The sequence below is a fragment of the Mytilus californianus genome, unplaced genomic scaffold (genome assembly GCF_021869535.1).
Source record: "Mytilus californianus isolate M0D057914Y unplaced genomic scaffold, xbMytCali1.0.p SCAF_9, whole genome shotgun sequence".
In the NCBI taxonomy this organism is placed as follows: Eukaryota; Metazoa; Mollusca; class Bivalvia; order Mytilida; family Mytilidae; genus Mytilus; species Mytilus californianus.
This window is the reverse complement of record NW_026262745.1, coordinates 82,604,316-82,631,073: the sequence shown is the minus strand read 5'-3', so window position 1 is coordinate 82,631,073 and position 26,758 is coordinate 82,604,316. Positions and strand designations below refer to the sequence as shown.

Sequence of the window (26,758 nt, the reverse complement as noted above, 5' to 3'; positions counted from 1 at the left end):
TATTGGCCAAATACCAATGCAACTAACAATCAATCTAATGTTGTCTTCTGATGTTTTAGTCAGAGTACTAAATATAGATGTCCTGATGTAGAATGTGAAGGTCATCATGGAAACCAATTTATCAGAGTTCATGTCACAGGTGCATCTGAAACACAGACAATAAGGTGATGTAAATATGAACTTAAACTTTTGATATAAGTATAATAGATGAATACCAGAAGTTTAATGACAGATCATATCAATAAAAAAAAATTGATAATTTTCTTAACAGTTTTTGAAATTGCTCATTAAATCTTAACAATAAACTTATACACACTAAATTCTAAATCTGGAACCAAAACTTCCTTTCATTAGTCTAAAATCTCCTTATGTAAAAATAGGGGAAAATTTGAATTGCTGTTCAGAATCATATACAGTATTCAAATCAATTCAAATGATTATCAGAAAGAATGCATTTGACCATATAAGAAGTCAGGTATCAATGAAGCTAAGGTCTGGTCTTTGGTAGCCATTTTTTGTGCCAGAATTTGTACACATATATATATACATTTGTTAATCTTTTTGAAGTAGTCTTTTACAAGTTGCTAGAAACTAATCAGTTTTAGAAATAAATGATTAAGTTTGTAAAAACATTATATAAAAATTCAAAAGGTATAATATAAAAAAATCGACAGACCCACATTGTTTGCATCCATTCCTGTGCGCACAGATTCGAAACTTAAATCAGCGTACACAAATTTATCAAAATAAATAAATAGGTTGTATAACTTACAGAATGTTTCTCTCAAGTATACTCAGAAGAAACATGAAAAAACACAAAGCTTTAGGTGTTTGACAGAAATATAAATGCATACCTGCCAATTTTCCAATTCTCCATGGGGATTTTTAGCGCAAGAGGAACTTATGCCCCTTTCTAATTGTCATAAGTGTTTTTAATCTACTACTGTATTGTTTGAATGAGTACGTATGTGCTGAATTCACTTTAAACTCATTTGAATGCCTGTTTTGAGGTGTTAAGTTTATAAAATAAAGAATTTCCAAATTCAGGTCAACACCTGTCATTGGGGATATCCTCCATAAATCGGGCTAATTGGCAGGTCTGTAAATGGCATACACTAGTGTCAAAATATTACCTCCCCTGCAATCACTGAAAGTTTGAACTTTTCAATGTTTGTTCTGTTTTAGCAATGACTCTATTCATTATAAATTCACAAGAAAAGCATTCTGGTAAATAGTAACAATAAAAATAAATTGAAATAAAAACAAAATTTCCCTATGATGATATCATTTTCCGCCTCAAAAAGCAAAAAACTAGTACAGCAGACTATAACAGCTTTGTGTAATATTGTTTTAGAATGTTGCTATGCAAATAAATTCCTGGAGTACCAACTTCAATTTATTTTTTTACTGGTTGTATACCTCTCTTGAACATTCCAATTATCTGTATATGTATGCAGCTAGATCAAAGAAGTTCAGAAAAAAAATACCAACAAAATGGATTAATATGCCACAAAGATTAACACTTTTGAAACTAAGTTGCTAAGTTGCTCTGCCTCAAACAAATGCTATAAAACTTATACACAATGCTTATTACCACAAAACACAGATCAACTTCGAAATTGAGTGGTGTCACTTTTACTGTTCATGAGTTATGCCCCTTTATAAACATAAAAATTGCTGAATTTTTCGTTTCCATTCTCTAACTTTAGTTTGCCTCAAACAAATGTTATGAAACTTATACACACTGCTTATAATCACAAAACAGTATTAACTAAGTGAATCCTACATCTGTATGAGGAAGTTGACTCATGCATTTTACAAGTGGTGGCATCTGTGGCCTTTCTCCATTTATTTAAATTTCAGTTTCACAAGCTTCTAATGCTTTTATGTCGATAAATAATGAAAATAAACATCAGGTATTGCATGCATATTTCTAATTACACAGTTCAACAAATACTTAGGTAGGTTTGATGCAAAGAAATGTAGGTTGAAAAGGAAAACACTAAACTCAACTGTTTTTATTTAGCCTTGGTGAATACTTAATCTTTGTATTCAAGCAAAAATGATTAAGGACAAGTAGTTAGTCAAAACACAGATGTTTATACAGAAATATAATATATATGTAACAGGCTGTAAGAATCCACCCAATGTTTGATTATATATTTTAGGAGTGACTTCAGCTGTACCTTTTGTTGGAGACGTTTGGAAGAAGAGAAGTCATGTAGATATTTATCGGGTAAAAGTTATGTAATATATCATTATTGTAGGCTACTCAAGGGTTATTGTTTATGCTTATTATTTTGGTCTCATCATAAGTAAAAAAGTCCACCATGAAATTTTGTTGAATTTGAAATGAAAGGGGAAATATAAGCTTTTGCAATCACTTCGTTCTAACTTTAGGTAGCCACAACCAAATGTTATGAAACTTACACACAATGCTTATTACCACCTAACACATATCAAGTTTGAATTTGGGTGGCGTCACTTTCAGGGTTCATGTCCCTTTATAAATGGGAAAAATTTTGAATTCGGGTGGCGTCACTTTCAGGGTTCATGTCCCTTTATAAATGGAAAAATTGATGAATTTGACATATATTTATAGGAGGGGCATCTGTGTCCCATGGATGCATTCTTCTTTTATTGTGTTTTTTGTCACGCCTGTGACTAAAATCACAGTATGCGAGACATAGGGATTACTATCTGGGGGCAGTGTCAGTTTGAACTATTTGTTAAAAGCTTTATATTTCAGAAGGTAGAAGACCTGTATGCTTCATACCTTGTATGCAGATACTTTATGTTACGAAGTTTCCATCTGTCATATGTCCGTTTTCTTTGACCACATTTTCATGGTTCAGCAACTGCTTGAAAAAAAATTATAGATTTTTGGCATGTGAATTTCTCGTTTATTATGAGTAATAGGAAAACTATACAGTCTAACCTGCATTTACGGTCACCTCATTTCAGCGGTGCCCTGCCTCTAATGACCACTTTCAAACCCTCCCAAACATTTTCTCCATATGATTTAGCTCTATTCAGCGACAACCTATCTAATGCAGTCAGTGGTCACCCTTTCAATTTAAGACTGTATCACCAACTTATATCTCCACAAATATTTACATATATCAAATGTTTTCTTCAAATTTACAGTGCCATTTTTTATTCCACTGCCGCAAGAATCATAACTCTATCGATTGAAAACACTAAAACATTTTGCCCCAATCCTGACCACAGGTGATGTTGGAATCAGAATTTTTGGGAACCTTGTTTAAAAGGTCACCTCTCTTAAGCGGTCACTTTTGATACTTCCAAAGAGTGACTACTTAATACAGGTTTGACTGGATACTATATTTGGTATATGGGTTCCTTGCATCATCTACATGTCAGTCAAATAGCGTTCACCTGACCTTGACCCCATTTCATGGATCAGTGATCAAGTTTAAAGTTATGTGATTAGTATAAAAATAAGGAGATGTGGTGTGATTGCCAATGAGACAGCTATCCACCAAAGTTCAAATGAAGTGGATGTAAGCAATTATAGGCAACCATATGACCTTCAACCATGAGAAAAACTCAAACCATATAGTCAACTATAAAAGGCCCTGACATGCAAAATATGAAACAATTCAATTGAGAAAACTAACTGCCTTTTTTATAACAAAACAATTTACTAAAAACAAATATGACAGACATGAACTAACGACCACCACTGAACTAATGTCAATTTCTCAGATACTATAAGCAGTAGGCCAACTATAAGTGGTGTATGAAACGATTGTAAGGGGTACATGTCAGTCTGACAGGTTTCATCGGACTTTGACCTCATTTTCGTGCTTCATTGGTCAGTGTTAAGTTTTTTGTGTTTTGGTCTGTTTTTCAAGTACTATAAGCAATAGGTCAACTATATTTGTAAGGTGAAAATGTCTGTCTAGCTGGTATCATCTGACCTTGACCTCATTTTCGTAGTTCATTGGTAAATGTTAAGTTTTTGTGTTTTAGTCTATTTCAATTACCAAAAGCAATAGGTCAATTATATTTGGTGTATGGAATAATTGTAAGGTGTACATGTCTGTCTGACAGGATTTATCTTACCTCGTCATGGATCTTTAAAAATATTAAGTTTATGTGATACCTTTTATCTTTGAGACTTTCAACATAAAATCTATGGTCAGTAATGGTCGTCTTTGTTCCTTAACTAGTACTAAAATCTTTTCCTCTGAAACTACTGCTTTAGGTTTTCTTTACTTGACAAAATCATCAGAAAACAGTTAATGTCCCCTGAAAATCACAGAGTAGGTACCTACCACAGAGTAGGTAAGCTATAAAACAATTATATACTCTGGAGTCAAAAGTCGGTTTATATATGAAAATAGTCTATTAAGGAGGGGCATAGAGTATGTGGGCTTGTTTATTAAAGGTTCTTTTGTTGTAAGAGAACAGTAGCTGTTATTATCCAAATCCCAAATATTTGGAATTACAGAGATCAAAATACTAGTAAAATACATTTTTCTTGCCAGGTTGCATGAAATGAAAACCAGCTTATAGAATGTGATGTTAGGCAGGGAAAAGTGGGTACCTGTTTTGTGTATAATTAACTACTCCTTCAGTTTTCAACTTAGATCCTAAGAACTTCATATATAGATTACACACTTATTTAAGTTATGGACATGATGTTATAGAATTGTTGGCAGATTTAAGTTATGGACATGCTGTTATAGAATTGTCGTCAGATTTAAGTTATGGGCACGCTGTTATAGAATTGTTGGCAGATTTAAGTTATGGACATGCTGTTATAGAATTGTTGGCAAATTTTTTTCCCCATTTTTCCAGAGTTGGGAACTTGAGTAATTTTTTGGCAAAATTTGCAAAAGACTACCCTTTTAGAGTAATCAACTTCTCCTACAGTTTTCAACCTATAGTCTTGAAACTACACAGATCTTTGCAAACCTATTTAGGTTGTGCATCTGATATTTTTAAGTCAAAATATATTTTACAAGTTATAATATATTATTAATGAAACATTACACTAGAATATAGGGATAAATCTATAACAATGACTAAATTTTAATGAACAATACTGGCATTTTAGTTTGTGCTCCTATACCCTGTTAATTAGAGAAGAATACCTTTATTTTTATAGGACTGCAAAATTGTATATTGGTATGACGTTGGCATCGTCTTCGTCGTCGTCTGAAGACACATTGGTTTTCGCATTCTAACTTTAGTTTAAGTGAATGGATCTCTATGAAATTTTACCATAAGGTTCAATACCACAAAAGTAAGGTTGGGATTGATTTTGGGGGTTATGGTACCAACAGTTAAGGAATTAGGGGCCAAAAATAAGCATTTTTGTAAATTCCAGACATAACTTGTGTGTTAGTGTATGGATCTCTCTGACATTGTACCACAAGGTTCCATATCACACAGGGAATGCTGGGATTGATTTTGGGGGTAATTGCCTCAAAATATTAGGAATTAGGGGCCAAAAAAGGGGCAAAAAAGAAGCATTTTTCTAGTTTCATGACAATAACTTGTGTGTAAGTGTATGGATCTTTCTGAAATTGTACTACAAGGTTCAATACCACAAAAGGAAGGCTGGAATTGTGTTTGGGGGTAATTGCCCAAAACGTTAAGGAATAAGGAGCCAAAAAGGTGCCAAAAATAAGCATTTTTCTAGTTTCCAGACAATAACTTGTGTTTAAGTGTATGGATCTCTCTGAAATTGTACTGCAAGGAATCATACCACAAAGGGAAGGCTGGGATTGATTTTGGGGGGTAATTGCTTCAAAATTTTAGGAATTAGGGGGCAAAAAAGGGGCAAAAAACAAGCATTTTTCTAGTTTCAGGACAATAACTTGTGTGCAAGTGTATGGATCTTTATGAAATTGTTCTCCAAGGTTCCATATCACAAAGGGAAAGCTGGGTTTGAGTTTGGGGGTAATTGCCCTAAACGTTTAGGAATTTGGGGCCAAAAAGGGGCCAAAAAACAAGCATATTTCTAGTTTCCAGACAATAACTTGTGTTCAAGTGTATGGATCTCTCTGAAATTGTACTGTAGGTACCATACCACAAAGGGAAGGCTGGGATTGATTTTGGGGGTGCTGAATCATAAGGGGGTTCAAAAAATTTGGGGGGGGGGGGGGGGATTTTTTTTTCTTTAAAATTTTCCATTTTAAATTGGATATTTCTGATTTATATATAAAAGCAAATAATAATGATATGGTTTGAATAGGTAAATTGAAAATTTTTAAGTTCTTAGACCTGTCATTCTGTGTCAGAAACCTGTGCTTTGTCCAATATTTAATTACAATCCAAAGTCAGTGCTGTATCAAGATTGAATGTTGTGTGCATACTTGCCCCAACTGTTCAGGGTTCGACCTCTGCGGTCGTATCAAGCTGCGCCCAGCGGAGCACTTTATTGTGAACTGTAGTCATACAACATTCATGGCAAGCTTAGGCTGCAATCAAAAGCTAGATTTTTAAAGAGTCTCATAAGCACTAATAATTGAATGTATCTTTTTTGTAGAAAAGATGGTTATAGAAGTAATTCCTGATAAACTTTACTCAAGTGGTGCATCAAACAGTTACAGAATCCAAGCTATTCCTGTATATTTAAGAGGTAGAGTAAAGTTTAATCAAACTGCTGAAACCATACTGTATAGTAAGCGAAAAAAAAGTCTAATCCCTTCTCTATTACTTAAAGCACATTATGCTTATCAGTACAAGAATAAATACAATACACATTTATCACACAAAATGGCATAATACATTAGAGAAGCATATATACATTAATTATTGCCCATACAGTTTAGTCCTATGATTAAATGTATTAAATAAGAATTAACACAAATTATGCTAATCAAGATATGCACCAAACAGTTTCAAAATTCAAGGCCATACTTTAAAAAATCCTTGTTTAATGTTGCCTTTCTGTGCCTTGTAGGGTTGGGTAGGTAGGTAGGGATTTATTTTTTTTTGGCCAACAAAAAAAGTTACATGTTTTAGACAAGAAAACTACATAAGAGCAGGAAAAAATCTTAAAATAAAATTTGAAAAGATTTGTCATAAAATTTTTCGGGTAGGCTGCTTTTTAAGTGGGTAGGTAGGCAACATCAAACAATTGAAATTTTATTTTTGGCCCAAGCTATCTCTGCATATTTATATAAGAGAAAGGGTCTGGTAACGGCGATATATGCCAGTCAAGGCCTGATCTAAAAGGCTAATGACCAAAGTGGTATCTTGGATATAGGTCATGAAAAATCGCTTTTTACCTGTGTTCACACCTGACTGGAGAATGTAGTGAACGAGATCAGAACTAATGTTATAAAGAAACTCTATTCCATGACAAGTTAGGCCATAGTAATTATATTTTTAGTTTTGCGAAATTTTCTTACAAAACCAATGTGCAGGAGGACGAAAAAAAAAATTAAATAAGAATTAATACAAATTATGCTAATCAAGATATGCACCAAACAGTTTCAAAATTCAAGGCCATACTTTAAAAAATCCTTGTTTGATGTTGCCTTTCTGTGCCTTGTAGGGTTGGGTAGGTAGGTAGGGATTTATTTTTTTTGGCCAACAACAAAAGTTACATGTTTTAGACAAGAAAACTACATAAGAGCAGGAAAAAAAAAAAAAAGATTTTCATTCTTTTTTTTTTTGGTTAATTCACGGACATCTATAAAGAAAAGAATGGATAGGAGGAAGAAGAAAAAAAAATTCCAAACAAAAGACCTTCCAAAAACAAACTGCAGATCTTCACAAATGATGAAATGCGCTTATGCTGTGACCATGGATTGATTTAACTTACTCTTTAAAATATGTCAGTATCTTTGTGCTTTATCTGGAATTAAAATGAATTCTAATTCAAGTAATACTTTTTTAATTTTTATTACAATATAATAGTCTTGACAATGACAGTTCAATTTTTATTTTATTGACGTTTTAACTTTTTTGGCATTCCTGGTCGCAAGTTTTATTCCTCTACCAATGCATCTTTCACATAGGGGCCTCACAATACTGAAGTCTTCCTTGAGCTGAACTATTTCAGGATCACTAGCAAAGTCTTCAAAGTCCTGCAAAAAAGACAAACATCATTGAAAACCTGTGTGATACATGTACCTATTTAAAATAAAAGATGAAAACAAAATCCCAGAAATTGTTTCATTCATTTCATGCCACTTTTTCTGCCTTGTACATTTTTAAAATATTTAATAGGAATTTTGTTTAAAACTGAAAAAATACAATTTATACAGGTTGGGAACAACCCCCCAAATGAGGGAAATCCCTTAAATGAGGGACTGTCCCCCAGACAAGGGGTCATTTTGCTGTTGTATGAATAAAAAAAGAAAAACTTAGCTTTTTTAACTTAAAAGGGGAAAAATCATTATATTTGGAACAACTTTTCTAAAAGAGTGATCCACTTATTTTTAATTATAAAGAAGATATAAGTCCATGCATATTACAAAATTCTTGGACATGTTTTGACCATATAATACCAGATAGATGTATAGTTCTTTAGGAAAAGTTTCTTCAAATAATATAAATATGTGCCCTTTTGTACTAAGAAGTGGTTTTTACAAAAAGTTGTTCCCAACCTATTAGATTCCAAAATTGTTAGAGTGTTTGTGTATGTGGAAATTGATTCCCTTCTCTAGGAGACATTTAAATGATATCCTGGGGCAAAATTTGACAGACTATCCTAAGTAACTTAGATTCAGTCAGAGAGGACTTTTTACTATTGCCTACTAATAAGTTTTTTTTTTCACATATGATATAGAAACAATTCTCAATAAATATTTTCATGCATTTCACCAACACACAAATGTTGCATACTTTTATAAGAATTGCTTTTCATCTTAATGTAATTCCAATTTAAAACTACATACCTGCAAAAAGACTTTCACAAGACAAGGATTCCCAACAACTATCCACATCGTGCCATGGTGGCCAAAACAATCAAGTCCTTTCTGACATTGATCGCCAAGCGTAAATTCCTATTCTTTCAAGTGCTGCGCAGAGTCGGATAAAAAAATACAACTTAAAACCAAATTAATTTTTTTTTCAGAGCAAAGCACCGCGATAGGCGGAAAAATTTTTTTAAAAAAATTGTTGTTTTTCCAATTCGGCAAAATTTAGGGTCGGCGGATTCGTAAAACTAAAAATAAAATAACTATGGCCTTACTTAATTTTTTATATTTTCAGCAAAGACTATAGACAATTCCAATTAATTAACGTAAAACTTTTGTTGAATTATATAGAAAAAAGTAATTTTTCACGAGTTAAACTTGTGCTTTCTTAACTTTGTAGTACGCATGCTTGCAAGTGTCCTCACTAGATTAGACAATCAGAGAATGCAAAATAATTGCCTGCCAAGTAAACCAGTGAAACTATTATTGGTCATATTCAAACACTTTTACAGGCAATAAAATTTAGAATATAGTAATTTCCTGCCATTTGATCAACAGAACAAACCCCCTAGATGAATCCAGAATCATTTGTAATTTATAATTATAAACTTGAAACCATAGCTGTCAACTGACACCCGAGAATTTCCCCCTTCACGCAGGATTTTTAAAATACCCGTTGGGTATTCAAATAACCCAGGATTTCAGAAAATGACCTGTTTTCACCCGTATTTCTGACCGGTATTTAGAAGTCAAATTTACTTTTCTCTGCATTTTTCCTTTGAAAAGGTAAACAGTTGAAATTAGAATTTAGGTCTTTACCATGCCAATGACAGCTATCAAAACATTATATTTGATTGAAAAGTAACAATTCGAGGATTGTTTGTTAATTGTACCCCAGAAAGTTGAAGCCAGTCAAGCTTGGCATACAATTCAATTCTATGTTCTGATTAAAAGATTTGCCGTTTGCAAATATCCTCAATCCTAAAAAAATCATTTTAAAACAATTTGAACCTTTTAATACATTTCTGTTGGAGAGAATAATTTTGTTATCACTTAAATGTAAAAGCTTTAAAACAAATCCATATGCTCTAGATATAACAATGAAAGGAAACACACTAACTTCTTTATATTTATCTTCCTCCTGTGTATAGGAGCACATTAGCTTTAATTGATTTCTAATTACATGTATAGCTGGGGTTTATGACATTCATTAATAAAAAGAAGTAAACTAGTGTGAAGAAAACAATAAAAGGGCATTGCTTTAGAAAGATATTTAATTAATGATAAATGTTTATATACTTAACAAATACAAAAGTGATTATTTTTAGGAAACTCAGTGGTATATGTATATGTTATAGTACTGTAAATTCAGAAATTATTGCGAGGTTTTTATTAACGCGAATAATGCGACTAGGATAGTATCGCAATAATTAGAACTCGCATTATGATATTTGATACACACATCTATGTGCAGATTTTCATGAAATCGCAATAATTAATCTCGCATTTGTGTCCACTCTTCAAAAATCGCAATAATAAATGCACGCATTAATTTCTGAATTTACAGTATATAAAAAAAAAACTCTCAACACTAAAATTGGACTGAAAAAGTTCGTACGCGTTATGACCTGACATTTTTTTCTTCAATGCAGGTCATGATTTTCAGTTTCAGAGGTTGACAGGTATGCTTGAAACTTCCAGTTGTTATTTCATTTCTTCAAATCGAAAGAAGGGTGGTTGCTTCCTGAGAAATTTACAGTTTTAAGTCATTAAAGTTCAAGCACTCTTACACATTTTAAATACCCCCCTTGCAAACAAAGTTTTTGGGGAGGGGTATTTAGGAATCAGCATGTCCTTCTGTCCGTCGGTACCTCTTTGTGTCTGGCTTATAACTTTTGTACTATAAAACTTAAACAAACCTGGTATGCAGTTGTATCATGAAGTGGGGTTGTGTCATATACCAAAGTCAGGTCACCCTGACTTAACTATGATCTTTGACCCCTATGATAGTAAAACCTTGTCCAATTCATGTCTGGCTTTTAACTTTTGTACTGTAAAACTTAGGTTAACATAACTTGGTATGCAGTTTCATCATGGGATTTGGGTGTGTCATATTTCAAAGTCAGGTCACTCTGACCTTGACTTTGACCTTTGACCCCTATGGAAGTAAAACGTTGTCTGATATGCGTTTGGTGCATAATTTTTGTACTGTAGCACTTAGATTAACAAAACTTTGTATGCAGAAGCATCATAGTGACCTTGACTTTGACCTTTAGTTTCTGAATTTACGCTATACAAACCTTAGATTTTATTCCTGAATCAGTATAATTTTGTCAGATTGACCTATCAGTCCCCATGTGTCAACCTATCACAGAGGCAACGATTATATAAAATGAATGGCTGAAAGCAAAAAAATTTCAAAATATCATTGACTCAATACTGATTTCAAAGCAGCAATTTAAATGTATTAGTCCCGCTATTTGGACAGCTTTAAAAATAGTTACAAAAACGGTAAAAAATGTCAGGAAATAAATGCTGTGAAACTGTCGATAGAAGATCATTTATGCCATGACTTCTAGTATGAATTGGACAAGTTGAAAAAGAGACTCAAATGTTCGAGGGCTCTAAAAATGACAGAAATTGTGTGAAAAAGTTTCCAAGTCCTTGTTTTAGAAGTATAGTTACCGGTAAGTCTATTCAAGGGATGCACAAAATAACAGTTATAGAATTCAAGTTACCTGTATATCTGTACATTTAATAGCTATAATTAAGTCTATTCAAGGGATGCTCCTATTTACAGTTACAGAATTCAAGTTATACCTGTACATTTAATAGGTATAGTCAAGTCTATTCAAGGGTCGCACCTATTAACAGTTATACAATTCAAACTAACCTGTAAGATTAATAGGTATAGTTAAGTCTATTCACGAGCACCTAATAGTTACAGAATTCAAGTTATACTTGTACATTTAATAGGTATAAGTTACAAACTAGTATAAAATTCACAAGTCGCATAAGTGAAGAAAAAGTTGATTTCCTAGACACAACGGTAGTTAATAAACAAGGAAAACTACATACTACTCTATACACAAAGCCAACAGATGCGCACCTGTACTTACACTACAATTCATGTCACCCGAAACACCAAAAAGAAAGTATTCCATTCAGTCAAGCACTAAGAATAAGACGTATTTGCACACAAATTAATGATTTCGAATTTCACACAAGCCTCATGAAAGAACATTTCCTGAATCGGGGCTATCCCTGTCAGGTTGTCGAATCTGCTATCTCCAAAGCAAAATCCGTAAACCGAAATGATCTCTTAAAACCGAATCAAACTGACCAATTCGTGAAGCCAGATATAATTCCATTAGTAATTAACTACCATCCAAATATAAAAAATCTTAACAGCATCATCAACCAGAGGAAAGATATCCTCAACAGGACCCCTGACACACAAACCCTCGCTACACAAAAACTCATTATCTCATACAGGCGAGCCTTATCAATCAAACAAATACTAGTGAAAACCGAAATTGTACCCAAAGAAACCCACAAGGGGAGCCACCCCTGTGGGAAGAAATTGCTATCTCTGTAAATTAATGAAAACCGCAGAAAGTGCAAAAAGTACCGTGAACAGCTACAAAATAGATATAAAACACGAAATCACATGTAACACAGAAAGTGTGGTTTATTTACTTGAATGCAAAAAATGCAAGAAACAATATATTGGACAAACGGGAAATAGTTTAAAAGAAAGATTTAGAGGACATTTACAAGACATTAACACTGAAAATAAAAATAAGCCAGTCTTGAAACACTTCACTTCGAATGGTCACAATAAGAACGACGTCACCATAACAGGCATAACTACCACGGAACACAACATAAACGTTAGACTCCGAACTGAAGAAGCTCTTATACACAAATTTGGAAGTACCGAACCTTGTGGACTGAATAGAAGATATGGCTAATACTAAAATAACAAAAAGAAAGGAAACTACTGGAATATTCAAACCACGATTCAAATGTAAAAAGTGCCCAAAGACATTCTGCAGCATATCAACCCTCAGAAGACATCACAAAGAAATCCACGGACCAGTCTCCACATTGTTTGAGTGAAAACATTGTGTCGCGACTTTTACCAGAAAATCGAATGCTATTACACACCTGAAATCCAAACATCCAGAGAAGGCTATAGAAGATTACAACAGTATTCAACACAATCCATGGGAAATGGCAAAAGCCGTAGAAAAATGGAGACCCCCCTTTGAAGCCGTCCAAAAAAAGGAATGGAATGGGAAAACCCCAACATTTAGAATAGTAGCAGGTAAATCACCCTATGAAGACCAGCAACCTTCCACTTCAAGACCACAAAGACCATCAAGCAGCATCCTTGAACAAGACTTATACCTATCAGACTCAGATACTTCTCTTTCAAAGAATACACTGCAATACACAACAAATGAATATGGTTACGTTATGGACCTAACCAAGGAAGATTACATTGACCTCACAACAAGCAGCAGCGATGTAACAATTTGTCTAGATGAGCTACCAGAACAATTATGGGACAGACACATTTTTGTACATTCAATTTATAACATTTTCAGCTAAGGCATTAATAACATAGACTCAATACATGAACAATTTTATTTTGTTTTACTTTCATTTTCATGTTGACAATCTATTTATATTTTTTCTATTTATACTTTCACTTTCACTTCCTCTTTCATAACTACCACTATACTATGACGTTGTCTTTAGACAACCCGATTTTATACTTAAGCATGCTCGATGTATTATTTGTATCCCGATGACGGTGCCCTAGGCACCGAAACATGTCGATAAATAAATTTTCTGCAGCAGTCCCTAAAGTATTGTTGTTATAAGACTTTTTACATTTTTACATTTAATAGGTATAGTTAAGTCTATTTGGGCGCATTACATTTGCACATTTGGGGATTAAAATTTTTTATGTTTGCTTGCAGGTTTTGTTTACATTTACACGCATTCATTTTACAGGTATTCCGATAATACCAGAATAGACTTGGAGAACGTTAATGAATTTATGTTCTTAAACCAGTTGGTTTCAAATATTCAGCCTGTACCTACATGTATAATCGGTACTATTACTCTTAGGATTTGCTATGGTTTTATAATTTTACTAAGATCTACCTGTATTATCCGAGTTTACCTGTAAAAGAAATGCACCCAAATGTAATCAAAAGCTGTGTGCAAACCTAATGATTTTTGCGCACAAATGTAATGGTAATGCAGGCAAATGTAATGCACCAGTCTATTCAAGGAATGAAACCTATTCACAGTTATACAATTCAAACTATATTGTACCTGTATTTTTAATAGCTATATTAAAGTCTATTCAAAAGATGCACCTAACAGTTACAGAATTAAAGTTATACCTGTACATTTAATGGGTGAAGTTAACAGAAACTAACACATTTGAAACAGTTGAAATCATGGACAGGAATTGCCTGACAAGATACACATTTGACAGTTTTGATTGCTCCAAAAGCAATTCAATAAGACTCTTGTTGTCTCGAACTCTGTTGACTTGAAATTCCGCATGTGTCTAAATATTTACAGTAATTAATTTAGATTTGCTCTGTTTGAGTTTAATTTCGATAAGTGGAAACTGCATGACTGAACTAAATCTGTGGTTTAATAGTATAATAAACAATGTAAATTTTGTTTGATATGTCAAAATGTTTCACACTTGTCAAAAATGCAGATAGAATGTCTTTACCATGCTAATTTACAATATACCTGTAACTTTATCTGGTAGTCAGTATTTTTGTTTATGTATGATTAGTATGAAATAAGGAGATGTGGTATGATTGGCAGTCCAAACAACATGGATTTAAACTGTCACCTTACAGCTTTCAACTATGAGAAAAACCCATACCTTATATTTAGTTATGAAAAGCATGATAAAATGTGAAAACCATTAAGACAAAAGAACTAACAGGCTGGTTTTTTACAAATCATGTATATTATCTACCTAATTCATGCTCAATTAGATATAAACAGGTTTTTAACATCAAAGTGATTGTTCTAATTATCATGCACTGAAAGGTCATGTGCATAATGTAATCTTGGGTCAGATGTATTTGTTGATGTAAAACTTTTGTCAATTTAAAATCACACTTTTTTGTAAAATTTAGCATTTTTTCCAGTTGAGAAAAGTTTAATCCAACTCTTTTTATAAATAAACAAACACAGATATAAAAATAACTGTTGTCTGAAATACAAATATTAAAAAACAAAATTTTAAAGGATTCATCTCTACGACCTTTCACACCTTGAAATATAAAAACCTTCACAAGTAGAAAAAACTGCAGAAAACAAAAACACTATCTCAAATGAAAAACGGGAATAAGAATGATGTCCACTTACTAGTGAGATTGTATCAACCGGAAACACAATACTGGTTTGATCTTGAACAAATTCCAATTATCTCCCCTTGATAGTTTTCTTGTAAGTTCCTTTTGAGTCAAACTTTGGTTGAAAGGAGTATGTTCGATAAGGCCCAAATATGGCCCCTATTCTAGCTTATTTCTAAAGTTATGATTTAAAGGCCACAATCACAATGTAATAATACTTTAACAATGATAAGGTAGGAAATAGACATTTTTGTTTGAAAACTTACATTTAAGCGGTTTTTTTTTATGACTTCATTAATAGCATACATTTAAAAAAAAATTGCTACAAATTCAATGAAAAGTCAACAAACAAGATTTGTTCACATTGTTTGTTATAACAGATGATCTCTCATATGAATTTAACATTTAGTTTGTCGTAACCAGTGCTCTATTTCCTAGGCCTAATTGTGCTTGAAATCAAAAAAGTTTGTCAATTTTCACAAAAATCTCTATTTTCGACTTTATTAGGATAGAACTTGCCAGGCTTTGTAAGAAAAACTTGACAAAAATTCTCCTGTTTCACTTTCTAACACATATATACATCAACTTGAAACACTTTTCATCTTGAAATAATGTACTTAATATTTATGGTCTAAAAAGGCCATTACCAAACTTACTCCTTTATCTCTGTCCCGTAAGTTCCAGATGAGGAAAGGCAATTATGTGTTTTTATCAAGAAAATGTTTTGTAATTTATTTCAGTTTACCCTCATATGAATTTCTTTCAGATCTTTATATTTGTGACATTTGGGGACTTTGTTGTTGAAAGTCTCTCTGAAATTTATGTAAAACTTTTAAAGCTTGACATTGTGTAGACATTGTGTTTCATTTGGTTGCAGCTTCATAGATTTATACATTCAATCCACTTTTACTAATATAAACTCTGGTGTTTTTATCTTTCTGTATTGTTGTATGACCTTAATTTTATGTTTGATACAGTTACTTTGTCATCATGCTTCAGTGCCTTGGTTAAGTTTAAGTTGAGGTTCATTTTTTAGAAATCTATTATAATTAAGAAATGATATTTCATCAGACTGAGTATAGTTTTTATATATAGTAATTAAACTTTGGTAAGTAACATTTAGAAGACTGTTATATACATTTTTCTCATAGCCTTACCATTATGTTTACAGATGACATAACAAGAGGTGTTGAGTTGGGAGAGAAATACAACGTGATCGGACTTATAAGGAAAGATATAATGGGAGAAAACATCATGTTAACTATAGAGGTAATTTGTTTAGGTTAGATGGCTGGAATAACCTGAAACCAACAACATTTTTCAAGTGTACATTTTTTTTGCTTTCCTAGGTGCTGCATATTAAGATCATTGTGAAAATTAGAACACTTAAGAGGTCCATCTTTCTTTTTCAAATACATTATAATTTGTGGCTTCTGAAAATGAGACATAGTGATCCTACTTTCGGTCATTGGCATTGGCCTTCTCAACATGTTGGTTCAGTCTCCGGTTAACGTTTTTTTATAGAAATGAATAACTTTGTCAGACCTTCAAGAAATTTTACGGTACTTGGTCAGCTTTTTCAGGATCAAAAGACAGTATTCAGAGTAACACATCTTTTATCATTTTCTGTATTTCACTGATAAATGGACTTGTCCTATAGCTTTTTTTTTTTGCATTTAACATTTAGATACAATTGGGGTTTGGCTTTGAGAAATCAATAACTTTATCTTACCTTCATAGAATTTTATGAAACTGATAAGCTTTTTTAAGATTAAAAGATAACATTTACAGCATTTTTTTCTCATTTTTCTGTATTTTACTCATAGATGGACATGGATTAAACATTTTACTTTTAGACATTAATAATTTTGTCAAACAGCCATGTAATTTTACGAAACTTGGACAGAAACTTTTATATGATACAGAAATAGATTCTGAAGAATTATTTTGTTCTTCAATAAATGACATGATAAATGTACTATGTATTTTGCAGTCAACATTACACTTTTACAATAACATCAGCAATCAAAGGCAAAACACAGAATTCTAAAAACTAAGGATTTCTTTAAGTGGAAAACCATTTAAGATTTTTCAAATCAATCATTTACAATTCATTTAAAGAATGCCACCTTCCTCAAATCAATCATTTTCAATTCCTCAACATGCTCAAATCATCCAGTTTAAAGAGGCAGTAGCTATGACAGTCATGAATTTTTTAAGCCGTGAAAATGCGTTATATTAATGAAAAATATAATTTGTGTTATCTTCAGGAATCTAATGATTGTAAGTAAGAGCGAGAACGTATTTTTTTCCCATCATTGAGACCAGAGCTCATTAGTTATGCAATAATGTACACCAATGTCACAAGTGTTGACCTAGACCTTCTTGTAGCACGTATTTACAAATAAGAAAAGTAATAATAACTTTAATTTTCACTTTAGTATTCGAATTGAATTCATTTCATTTACCTGATACACTCTTTTTTCAAAGATTTTATATAATCAATTTGTAAAATTATTACACTTTTGAAAGTATCGTATGCAAATTAGAGTTAATGAGGCTTAGTAGGGGTAATTGTTATTATAGAGTTATTTAAAATTCCTCACAAATTTTTAATATTATCAACTGAAATGCCAAAGTTAAATGCATAAAAAGTTGATCAATAATTTTAGAACGATTTGTTTAATGTATGTTATACATTTTGGCTACCTGTTGTATCAGTTTCTTATGTTTTTTTATCAGTCAGGGGCGTTACTTAAACAAGTTATTTTTTTTAGTTACTTATATAGGTAAGTTTTGTTTTTAAAAATTGTTAAATTACTCAATGGAGTTATTTTAAATTTCAATAGAGTTGCGGAGGGTATAATGTTTTTGACCCGTCCGTCCGTCTATCTGTTCCTCCGTCCATCTGTCCGTCCGTCAGTCCATCAGTCCTGTTTCTTGTCATCGCAACTCCTCTCAAACCACACAACAGAATTTCACGAAACCCTTTTAGATAATAAGGACATACTATGTAGTTGTGCATATCGACAGGAAATTACGATTCAATTATTTTCCAGGAGTTACGCCCCTTTGAACTTATTTACTTTAATGAACTACTCAACAGTTTGTCATCGCAACTCCTCTCAAACCATACAACAGAATTTCATGAAACCTTTTCAGATAATAAGGACATACTACGTAGATGTGCATATCGACAGGAAATTACGATTCAATTTTTTTCCAGGAGTTACGCCCCTTTGAACTTATTTGCCCAATATACTACATATACTGCAACCTTTTGTCATCGCAACTCCTCTCAAACCACACAACAGAATTTCATGAAACCTTTTCAGATGATAAGGACATACTACGTAGATGTGCATATTGACAGGAAATTATGATTCAATTTTTTTTTCTGATTAAAATTTTTTCTTTACACTTATTTTATTTCTCCAATGACAATGTGGGGACGTGAGGTATGTGAGCGCGCTCACTAAGGTTCTTTCATATTACATGAAAGTAAGAATTTATAACGTTTGAGAGGAATATAGAGATTATGGGATACTTTAAAAATAATGACAAAAATATTACTTGTATAAGTTATTTTATACATCTTTGAAAGAATTTGTAGTTTCAATTATTCAAGGAACATATATTATTGTTTTGGGTTGCAAATTATAAATGACTTCAAGTCTTAATGAAATCACAAGTTTCCATCTAATTATCTCTGTCTACCTTCAAAATTTTCAAGGAAAATGATATTTTAATAGTCCCAAATGACCAATCTTTGACCCAGAAGCATCGATATGAAATGTAAGTGCATCAGAAAGGTAATTAGTGTTTCAGGAGAATTCATTTCTATTCTTTATGGGAAAAACAACCAGATGTTTGTGAAAATTTGTTAAAGCTAGTAAAATCTGTATGAATGGACACCTATAAAAATAATTTTTACAAAAGTTACTTAAATAAGTAATTTTTAAAATAGCCTCGTTTTCAACATTACTTGTATAGGTAATTTTGAAAGTTACTTGTTTAAGTAATGCCCTGACTGTTTATAGTATTTTGTTTTGTCATTATTACGTTTTAATTTGTCGTGTACCCTTCACTGGGCCTCTTGGCTGATCACATTTGTTTACATTAAATTATTCTTCTGTAAAATCTGATTTCCCCAATTTATCTTATCGAAAGCCACCAATGGGTCTTCAACACAGCGAGAAAATCCTGCACCTGGAGGCAGACTTCAGCTGGCCCCTTAACAAAAATGTGTACTAGTTCCGTGAAAATGGACGTCATACTAAACTCCTAAACATATAAATGAACTAAAATAAAAAAAACATACAAGACTAACAAAGGCCAGAGGCTCCTGAAATCCACAAAATCTTGTTTATCACAGAAAACATGGAAAACTTTACCAATTTGCTCAAAACATTGCAAAACGAAATTTGTAATTTTATTTTGATTTTGTTAACTTCCATATACTTATTGACCAAATATTTTTAACAAAAAGGAGTTTCTGGTTTTAGAAGTGTATTAAATGTTTAATAATGCTACCATAGGTTGATGCAGAAGGTGGTTGAGGGTCAGGGGCAAAGGAATGGCTCCCCCCTTTCTTCCATTTTTTGAATAAGATTAAATCAAAGAAAATTAAGATTCAATCCACCTTTCCATGTGAAATCCTCTATATCAACCTTGAAGAATTGTAGATCTGGGGCAGTAATAAAAATATTAAACATTACGAATCATGTTTTGAAGCAAAAGCATGTCCTTTTTTTCGAAGCTTTTGGGTTGCTTCATTAATCAAAACAGAATTGATGAGATATATAATATGTAAATAGCATTAGCCATATAAGATTTTTATGCCACTGCTGCTAGGCGAAGGGGTCATTAAATGTTACCCTTGTCCGTCCGTACAGACTTAGGTACGTATGTCCTAAATTGGATTCCGTTCTTTAAATTTAGTTTGCCTTATAACCAAATGTTATGAAACTTACACACAATGCTTATTACTATAAAACAGAGATCAAGTTTGAATTTGAGTGGAGTCACTTTTACAGTTCTCTAGTTATGTCCCTTTATAACGTTATATGCATATGCAAGCGGGGGCATCATGTGTGTCCCATGGACACATTCTCTTTTTTTTTAGCTCACCTGGCCCAAAGGGCCAAGTGAGCTTTTCTCATCACTTGGCGTCTGTCGTCGTCCGTCGTCGTTGTTAACTTTTTACATTTTGAACTTCTTCTAGAGAACCACTGAATGGAATGAAACCAAACATGGCATGAATGTTCTTTATGAGGTGCTGACCAAGTGTTGTTACTTTGTACTTGTAGCCGATCCATCATCCAAGATGGCCGCAAGCAGGGGACTTAGTTTAACATAGGACCCTATGGGAAATACATACAAATGTCTTCTTTTAGAGAACCATTGAATGGAATGAAACCAAACATGGCATGAATGTTCCTTATGAGATACTGACCAAGTGTTGATACTTTGCAGTCGGTCCTTCATCCAAGATGGCCGCAAGCAGGGGACTTAGTTTAACATAGGACCCTATGGGAAATACATACAAATGTCTTCTTTTAGAGAACCACTGAGTGGAATGAAACAAAACATGGCATGAATGTTCCTTATGAGGTGCTGACCAAGTGTTGTTACTTTGTACTTGTAGCCGATCCATCATCCAAGATGGCCGCCAGCGGGGGACTTAGTTTAACATAGGACCCTATGGGAAATACATACAAATGTCTTCTTTTAGAGAACCATTGAATGGAATGAAACCAAACATGGCATGAATGTTCCTTATGAGATGCTGACCAAGTGTTGATACTTTGCAGTCGGTCCTTCATCCAAGATGGCCGCAAGCAGGGGACTTAGTTTAACATAGGACCCTATGGGAAATACATACAAATATCTTCTTTTAGAGAACCACTGAGTGGAATGAAACAAAACATGGCATGAATGTTTCTTATGAGGTGCTGACCAAGTGTTGTTACTTTGCAGTCGGTCCATCATCGAAGATGACCGCCAGCGGGGGACTTAGTTTAACATAGGACCCTATGGGAAATACATACAAATGTCTTATTTTAGAGAACCAGTGAATGGAATGAAACAAAACATGGCATGAATGTTCCTTATGAGGTGTTGACCAAGTGTTGTTACTTTGCAGTCAATCCATCATCCAAGATGGCTGCCAGCGGGGGACTTAGTTTAACATAGGACCCTATGGGAAAAACATACAAATGTCTTCTTTTAGAGAACCAGTGAATGGAATGGAACCAAACATGGCATGAATGTTCCTTATGAGGTGATGACCAAGTGTTGTTACTTTGCAGCTGATCCATCATCCAAGATGGCCGCCAGGGGGGGGGGGGGGGGGGGGGACTTAGTTAACATAGGACCCTATGGGAAATACATACAAATGACCTTCTTTTAGAGTACCACTGAATGGAATGAAACCAAACATGGCATGAATGTTCCTTATGAGGTGTTGACTAAGTGTTGCTACTTTGTTGCCGATTTACTGTTCAAGATGGCCACCAGGATATTTTATTAAATAACGGGACCAATATTAAACCTAATTTGGCCTCAATCATTATTTGGGTATCTGTTATGATTTTTATCTATCTTTACATGATTTCTAAAACCAAAGTAGAGTCAGGTGAGCGACACAGGCTCTTGAGAGCCTCTAGTTTTTAAATGTAATAATGACAATATTTATCAAGTTGCACATTTAAAGGAAAACAAAGAGTTATAAACATTAGTTGTGACAAAAATACAGCTATAAAAACCATGTTAATCATAGCCCTGCTGTCATGGCTAAATTTCCTCAGCAAATATGAAAAACAAACAATATGCATAATAAATATGATGTTGCATGCCTAGATTTGTGTTTTTAATTAGTTTTTTTAAATTCATTTTTTGTGTGTGGCTACATTGCTGTCTTGTTGCTACATATATATATATTCATATCTCCTTTCATTGATATGGCAGAATGAATGATTGATTGTTGTATGCTTTACGTCCAAATGTAGATATTTCATGCATGTTCAGGCTGAGAACAAATAAACAATGAATACAATAGGTAGGTCCTGTAATAGAGGTCGACTATGATGATGGGGAAACAGCCACTCAAAAATGAGGGCATATTGGATAGGGACAGAAATTTCCCTTGCTACAGACCACCTACTTACCCTAGAGTTTTTCAATTTTTATGCCTCTGCCTTATGCCCCCGTCGTAGGCAACAGTGGCATTAAGTGTTACTCTTGTCCGTCTGTCTTTCTGGCCGTCCCATTTTCGTTTCTGCACTCTTACTTAAGTTTGCCTAATGAAAATTTTATGAAACTCGTACACAATGTTAAGAACCACAACACAGAGAGAGAGTTCGAATTTGGGCTGTGAGTCATTTACCGTTCTAGAGTTGTGCCAATTTTAAACTTTGAAATTGCAAAGTTTGAAAGGGGCATTCGTGTCCTCAGACACATTCTACTTTTATTTTTTGTATGAAGGCTGCAAACAGTTTTTGTTTCAAAATTCCAATAGGGAACACATTTTAAACGTCTTAAAAAATGGTTTAATTACTACAATTATTACAATTTTTGATAAATCTTTAGATTATTAAGTCATCAAATGTTTCAAGGGAACTTTAATTTATTTATTGGACACACATGAACAAGCTCAGCAGTAATTTTATTTCTGAATCATCAAAAAGATATAATTGGTTTATTATTTTTGTACTTTTTTAGGCAAACAACATCATGAAGGTAAGTACAAATAAATTGTTTACAAAATGTTTTCAGGGGAATTTTTACTTGACATATACAGTATTTAACTGCAATTGGTCAACAAAGGGTATATCTATTTTAACGGTCCACTGAACATAGAAAATGATAGTGCGAGTGGGGCATCCGTGAACTATGGACACATTCTTGTTTTAAACTTTGGAATCTTTCAAAAAGTCTTTCGGTCTTTGAATTATTTTACGGCTTAGCCACAATCAGATGTACATTTTGTGTTTCACATGAAGTCAAAAATGAAGATCACATCAGGCAAAAACCCTTTTGATATTTTGGTACAGAAATGGTTTAAATTATGAAAAATGGCTGTCATAAGGCTAACACTTGAAGCATTTATATAATTACATGCAGTTTTGGGAAGAAATATTTAATTTTTTTATTAAATAAATGGTGTTTTAAAACTGTCTAATTTTCTTTAATGGTTGCCTTCAAGACATGGTCACCAATTTCAAATTTTTGGCCAATCACTAAGACAACAAAATATGTTTAGAATTATTGAATATCAAACATTTTAATCGAAAAAAAATGACAAGAACATGTTTAACTCACAATTATTTCAAACAACAGTAGCTTTCTTTGATCATTACTCTGATCTGATCAAACTATTTCTAAAATAATCTATTAATAACAAAACTTAAAAAAAAAACCTTTCTTTTGGTGTATAGAACATTAAAATAACTTGATGCATATTCTTACAATAAACAATCAAAGTTAGCAATACAATTTATATGTTTTGTCTACGGACAAGACATTTTATTGATATTTAGTTAAATGCATTATTAAAACTTAGTTTTGACATAGTTGAATATGTTCTCTTGACAAAATAACATACATTTTATCATGTTTATCTATCAAATGATGCTGAACCTTGAGGAAATTGGAAACAAATACATTGTGATAATGTCTACGGACAAGACATTTTATTGATATTTAATTAAATGCATTAAAAAGATAATTGTTAAAATTAAGATTAAGTTACCCATTTAATTTTAAGCTGTGTTTTTTTATTTTTGGAAAATATAAAAATGTACCCATGATTCTTTACATATCTCAAAATTTTATTGATTAAGCAAAAATGAAGACGCATTCTTTCAACTGAAATCCATAAGTCTGACTGTTTAACAATTAAACTTTTATTAAAACTCAATTTTGACATAGTTGAATGTGTTCTCTTGAAAAAATAACATACATTTTATCTATCAAATGAGGCTGAACTCAAGGGAATTGGAAACAAATAGATTGTGGTAATGTCTACGGACAAGACAATTTCAGTTGAATAAAAAATCTGTTAGAAATAATTGTGATTATATTTATGTTGAAAATACTGAGTTTTAATGTGTTCAAAGAACTTTCATCACCTATAAATTAGATTTAAGTTCCAAAGTAGACAAATAATTGAATTTAATACTTGTTATGAACAAGTGTCTTGTCCGTAGACACTTCCTCATCTGCTGGTAATCCTAAAATGCAAAAGATAAAGTCAGAGAGAGAGAAATACTATTCTTCATTTGATTAAGTTTATCTTTTAAGTTATGAAGAAACTGGAATAATAATATTGAAGTAAAATAAGGTATGCTTTTTATGACTGACAATTTGCCACTTTTTAAAATCCACTCCTGTAAAGTAATTTTACAAAAAATGAGAACAGTTAAATAACCATTAATTAACCAAAAATAAAATATTTCTAAGTTTAAACAACACATAGGAACAATTTAGATCCATAAAGCCAAGCAATATTGATATAAATTCATGTCTACGGACAAGACATGTGTCTACGGACAAGACATTCTGACATTTTTTTCAAATTCTTCCTCTATTAAAAGATGGTAGAAATTAATGTTTGTAGTGTTTTCATACCTACAAAAGAGCAGGAACTTAGCAATGCAACATTTATGTTATTATACTTCAAGTTTACTAGGAAATGCATGTCTACGGACAAGACATTTTTTCACTTTATTTGTATATCCATTTTAGATGGCATATATCTCCAGCTAGGGTACTGCAATATAGATATATGAGGTAGTTGTTGCTAATTCATATACAAGAAGAGAAAACAAAACACATAATAGCATAAATTTCATTTATTTTTCTCTTTTATTATTACACTATACAAGTTAAAAACAAAAATACAAAATTGCATAACGAACACATAGTATTCCACTTTTTATCATAACTTTGTAACCACTGAAGTTTTTTCGTTGTAACAACCAGCAAAAGAAAGATGAATAAATTGTCTATAACAGTGAACCAATAATGTAGTTCAAATTAGGTTCACTTATTAACTATCAGTTGATAAAAACAGTGTATTTTTAAATGAAACAACATAACGTGAAATTTTGCCCATTTTTAGGGTGTATTTAGTGTTTTTTTTTCAAAATGGTCACACATATACATGATATTTGATATGCATTGTGAAGCCCTATATTCTTTCTTTCAGTTCAAAGATGTAATACTTAAATTAAGTTCACCTTCTTGTCTATAGAAGCCTATAACATAGACCTAATAAGAGATGTACATCTGATTGTGGCTAGGCCGTTAGGTTTTAACAAAATAATGTTGTATTTCTGAACTTTTGGCATCTGTTTGAGGGCTTAGATTTGGCTCCAAACTGCAATTTTGATAGATAGATTTTAGTAATTATTTTTTCAGTAAAAACAAAATGCTATGAACAAATTGTAACTTTCTTGTTCAATATGTTATTTTATGTAAAATGTGAACTGTAGTTTTAAACCCATGTAATGTCATTGTTAGGTTTTATGTTGACTTGTTTTGAAAAAGTGACATTACCTAGACTTGAAAAAGTCCTCTGTCATCCATATTAACAGAATATGTGGTAAAAACTTAGAAAATTCCAAAAATGTATGATAGTCGGAAGCCTAAAATCTCTTTGAAAATGTGAAAACATGATTTTAGGAGTGGAAATGACTTTATTCTTAGCTTGGTAAAGGCAATCTTTCTTTGTATGGCTGTTTTTCAAGTTTAAACATATATCTATAAAACTTTGGCAAAAGTCTTCCTCTACTAGTACTGTTGCATACTCACCAGTTGCAAGACATTATTTCAATTAACAGGTGACCTCTGAGACCATACCTAAAATTTCCACTGAAATTCCAAAGATCATCACAGATTTATATGAAGGTAATGCAAATGTGTTAAATTATAAAATATCAAAATTTATGATAGAGCAATGCAGATATAGTGAAGCAGCTTGAAAATAATTTTGAGAATGGGGAACATTGGGTTTAAAAAAATACCAGACATAGGATTTAGAACAACCCACTGAAGAAATAAGGTATGGAAAATGGCAGTGTATGAGACAGACTTATAATAGAAGATTGCATTCATTTGAACACACCATAAATATAGTAAGATATTTATATTTCACTGTTTAGATCAATTTTCTATGTTGAAAGTCAATGTAAGGTTGATCATATGGTAGCAAATACTTGCACCCAAATCTAGTTTGATGTACATATCACTGCGTGAATTTCCCAAAGTAAAATTTGTGGTAGCAATAAATAATTTGGTTTTGAGTATGTCCACATATTATGACTTACTTTTGGACATGCGAGATGATTTAAGGGTTCTCTGCTATAACACCTATCTGGCCTAATAAAGAACACTACCATTGAGTGCTACAGGTGAGGCCCAAAGGCCAACAGAGAATTTTGATGT

At 32.6% G+C, this 26,758-nt stretch overlaps 1 protein-coding gene across 2 annotated transcripts in view; it reads left to right on the top strand.

Annotated features, from left to right (window-relative positions):
- Positions 1–26,758, top strand: part of LOC127716486 (minichromosome maintenance domain-containing protein 2-like) — a 113,728-nt gene continuing 86,970 nt past the window's right edge. For both annotated transcript variants that reach the window (XM_052222711.1, XM_052222712.1), the window contains exons 1-6: positions 1–164; positions 2,169–2,236; positions 6,524–6,616; positions 16,482–16,579; positions 23,033–23,050; positions 26,155–26,221. In XM_052222711.1, the coding sequence (XP_052078671.1) occupies positions 6,529–6,616; positions 16,482–16,579; positions 23,033–23,050; positions 26,155–26,221 (271 nt within the window). In that variant the 5' untranslated portion in view covers positions 1–164; positions 2,169–2,236; positions 6,524–6,528. The remainder of the gene's footprint in view (positions 165–2,168; positions 2,237–6,523; positions 6,617–16,481; positions 16,580–23,032; positions 23,051–26,154; positions 26,222–26,758) is intronic.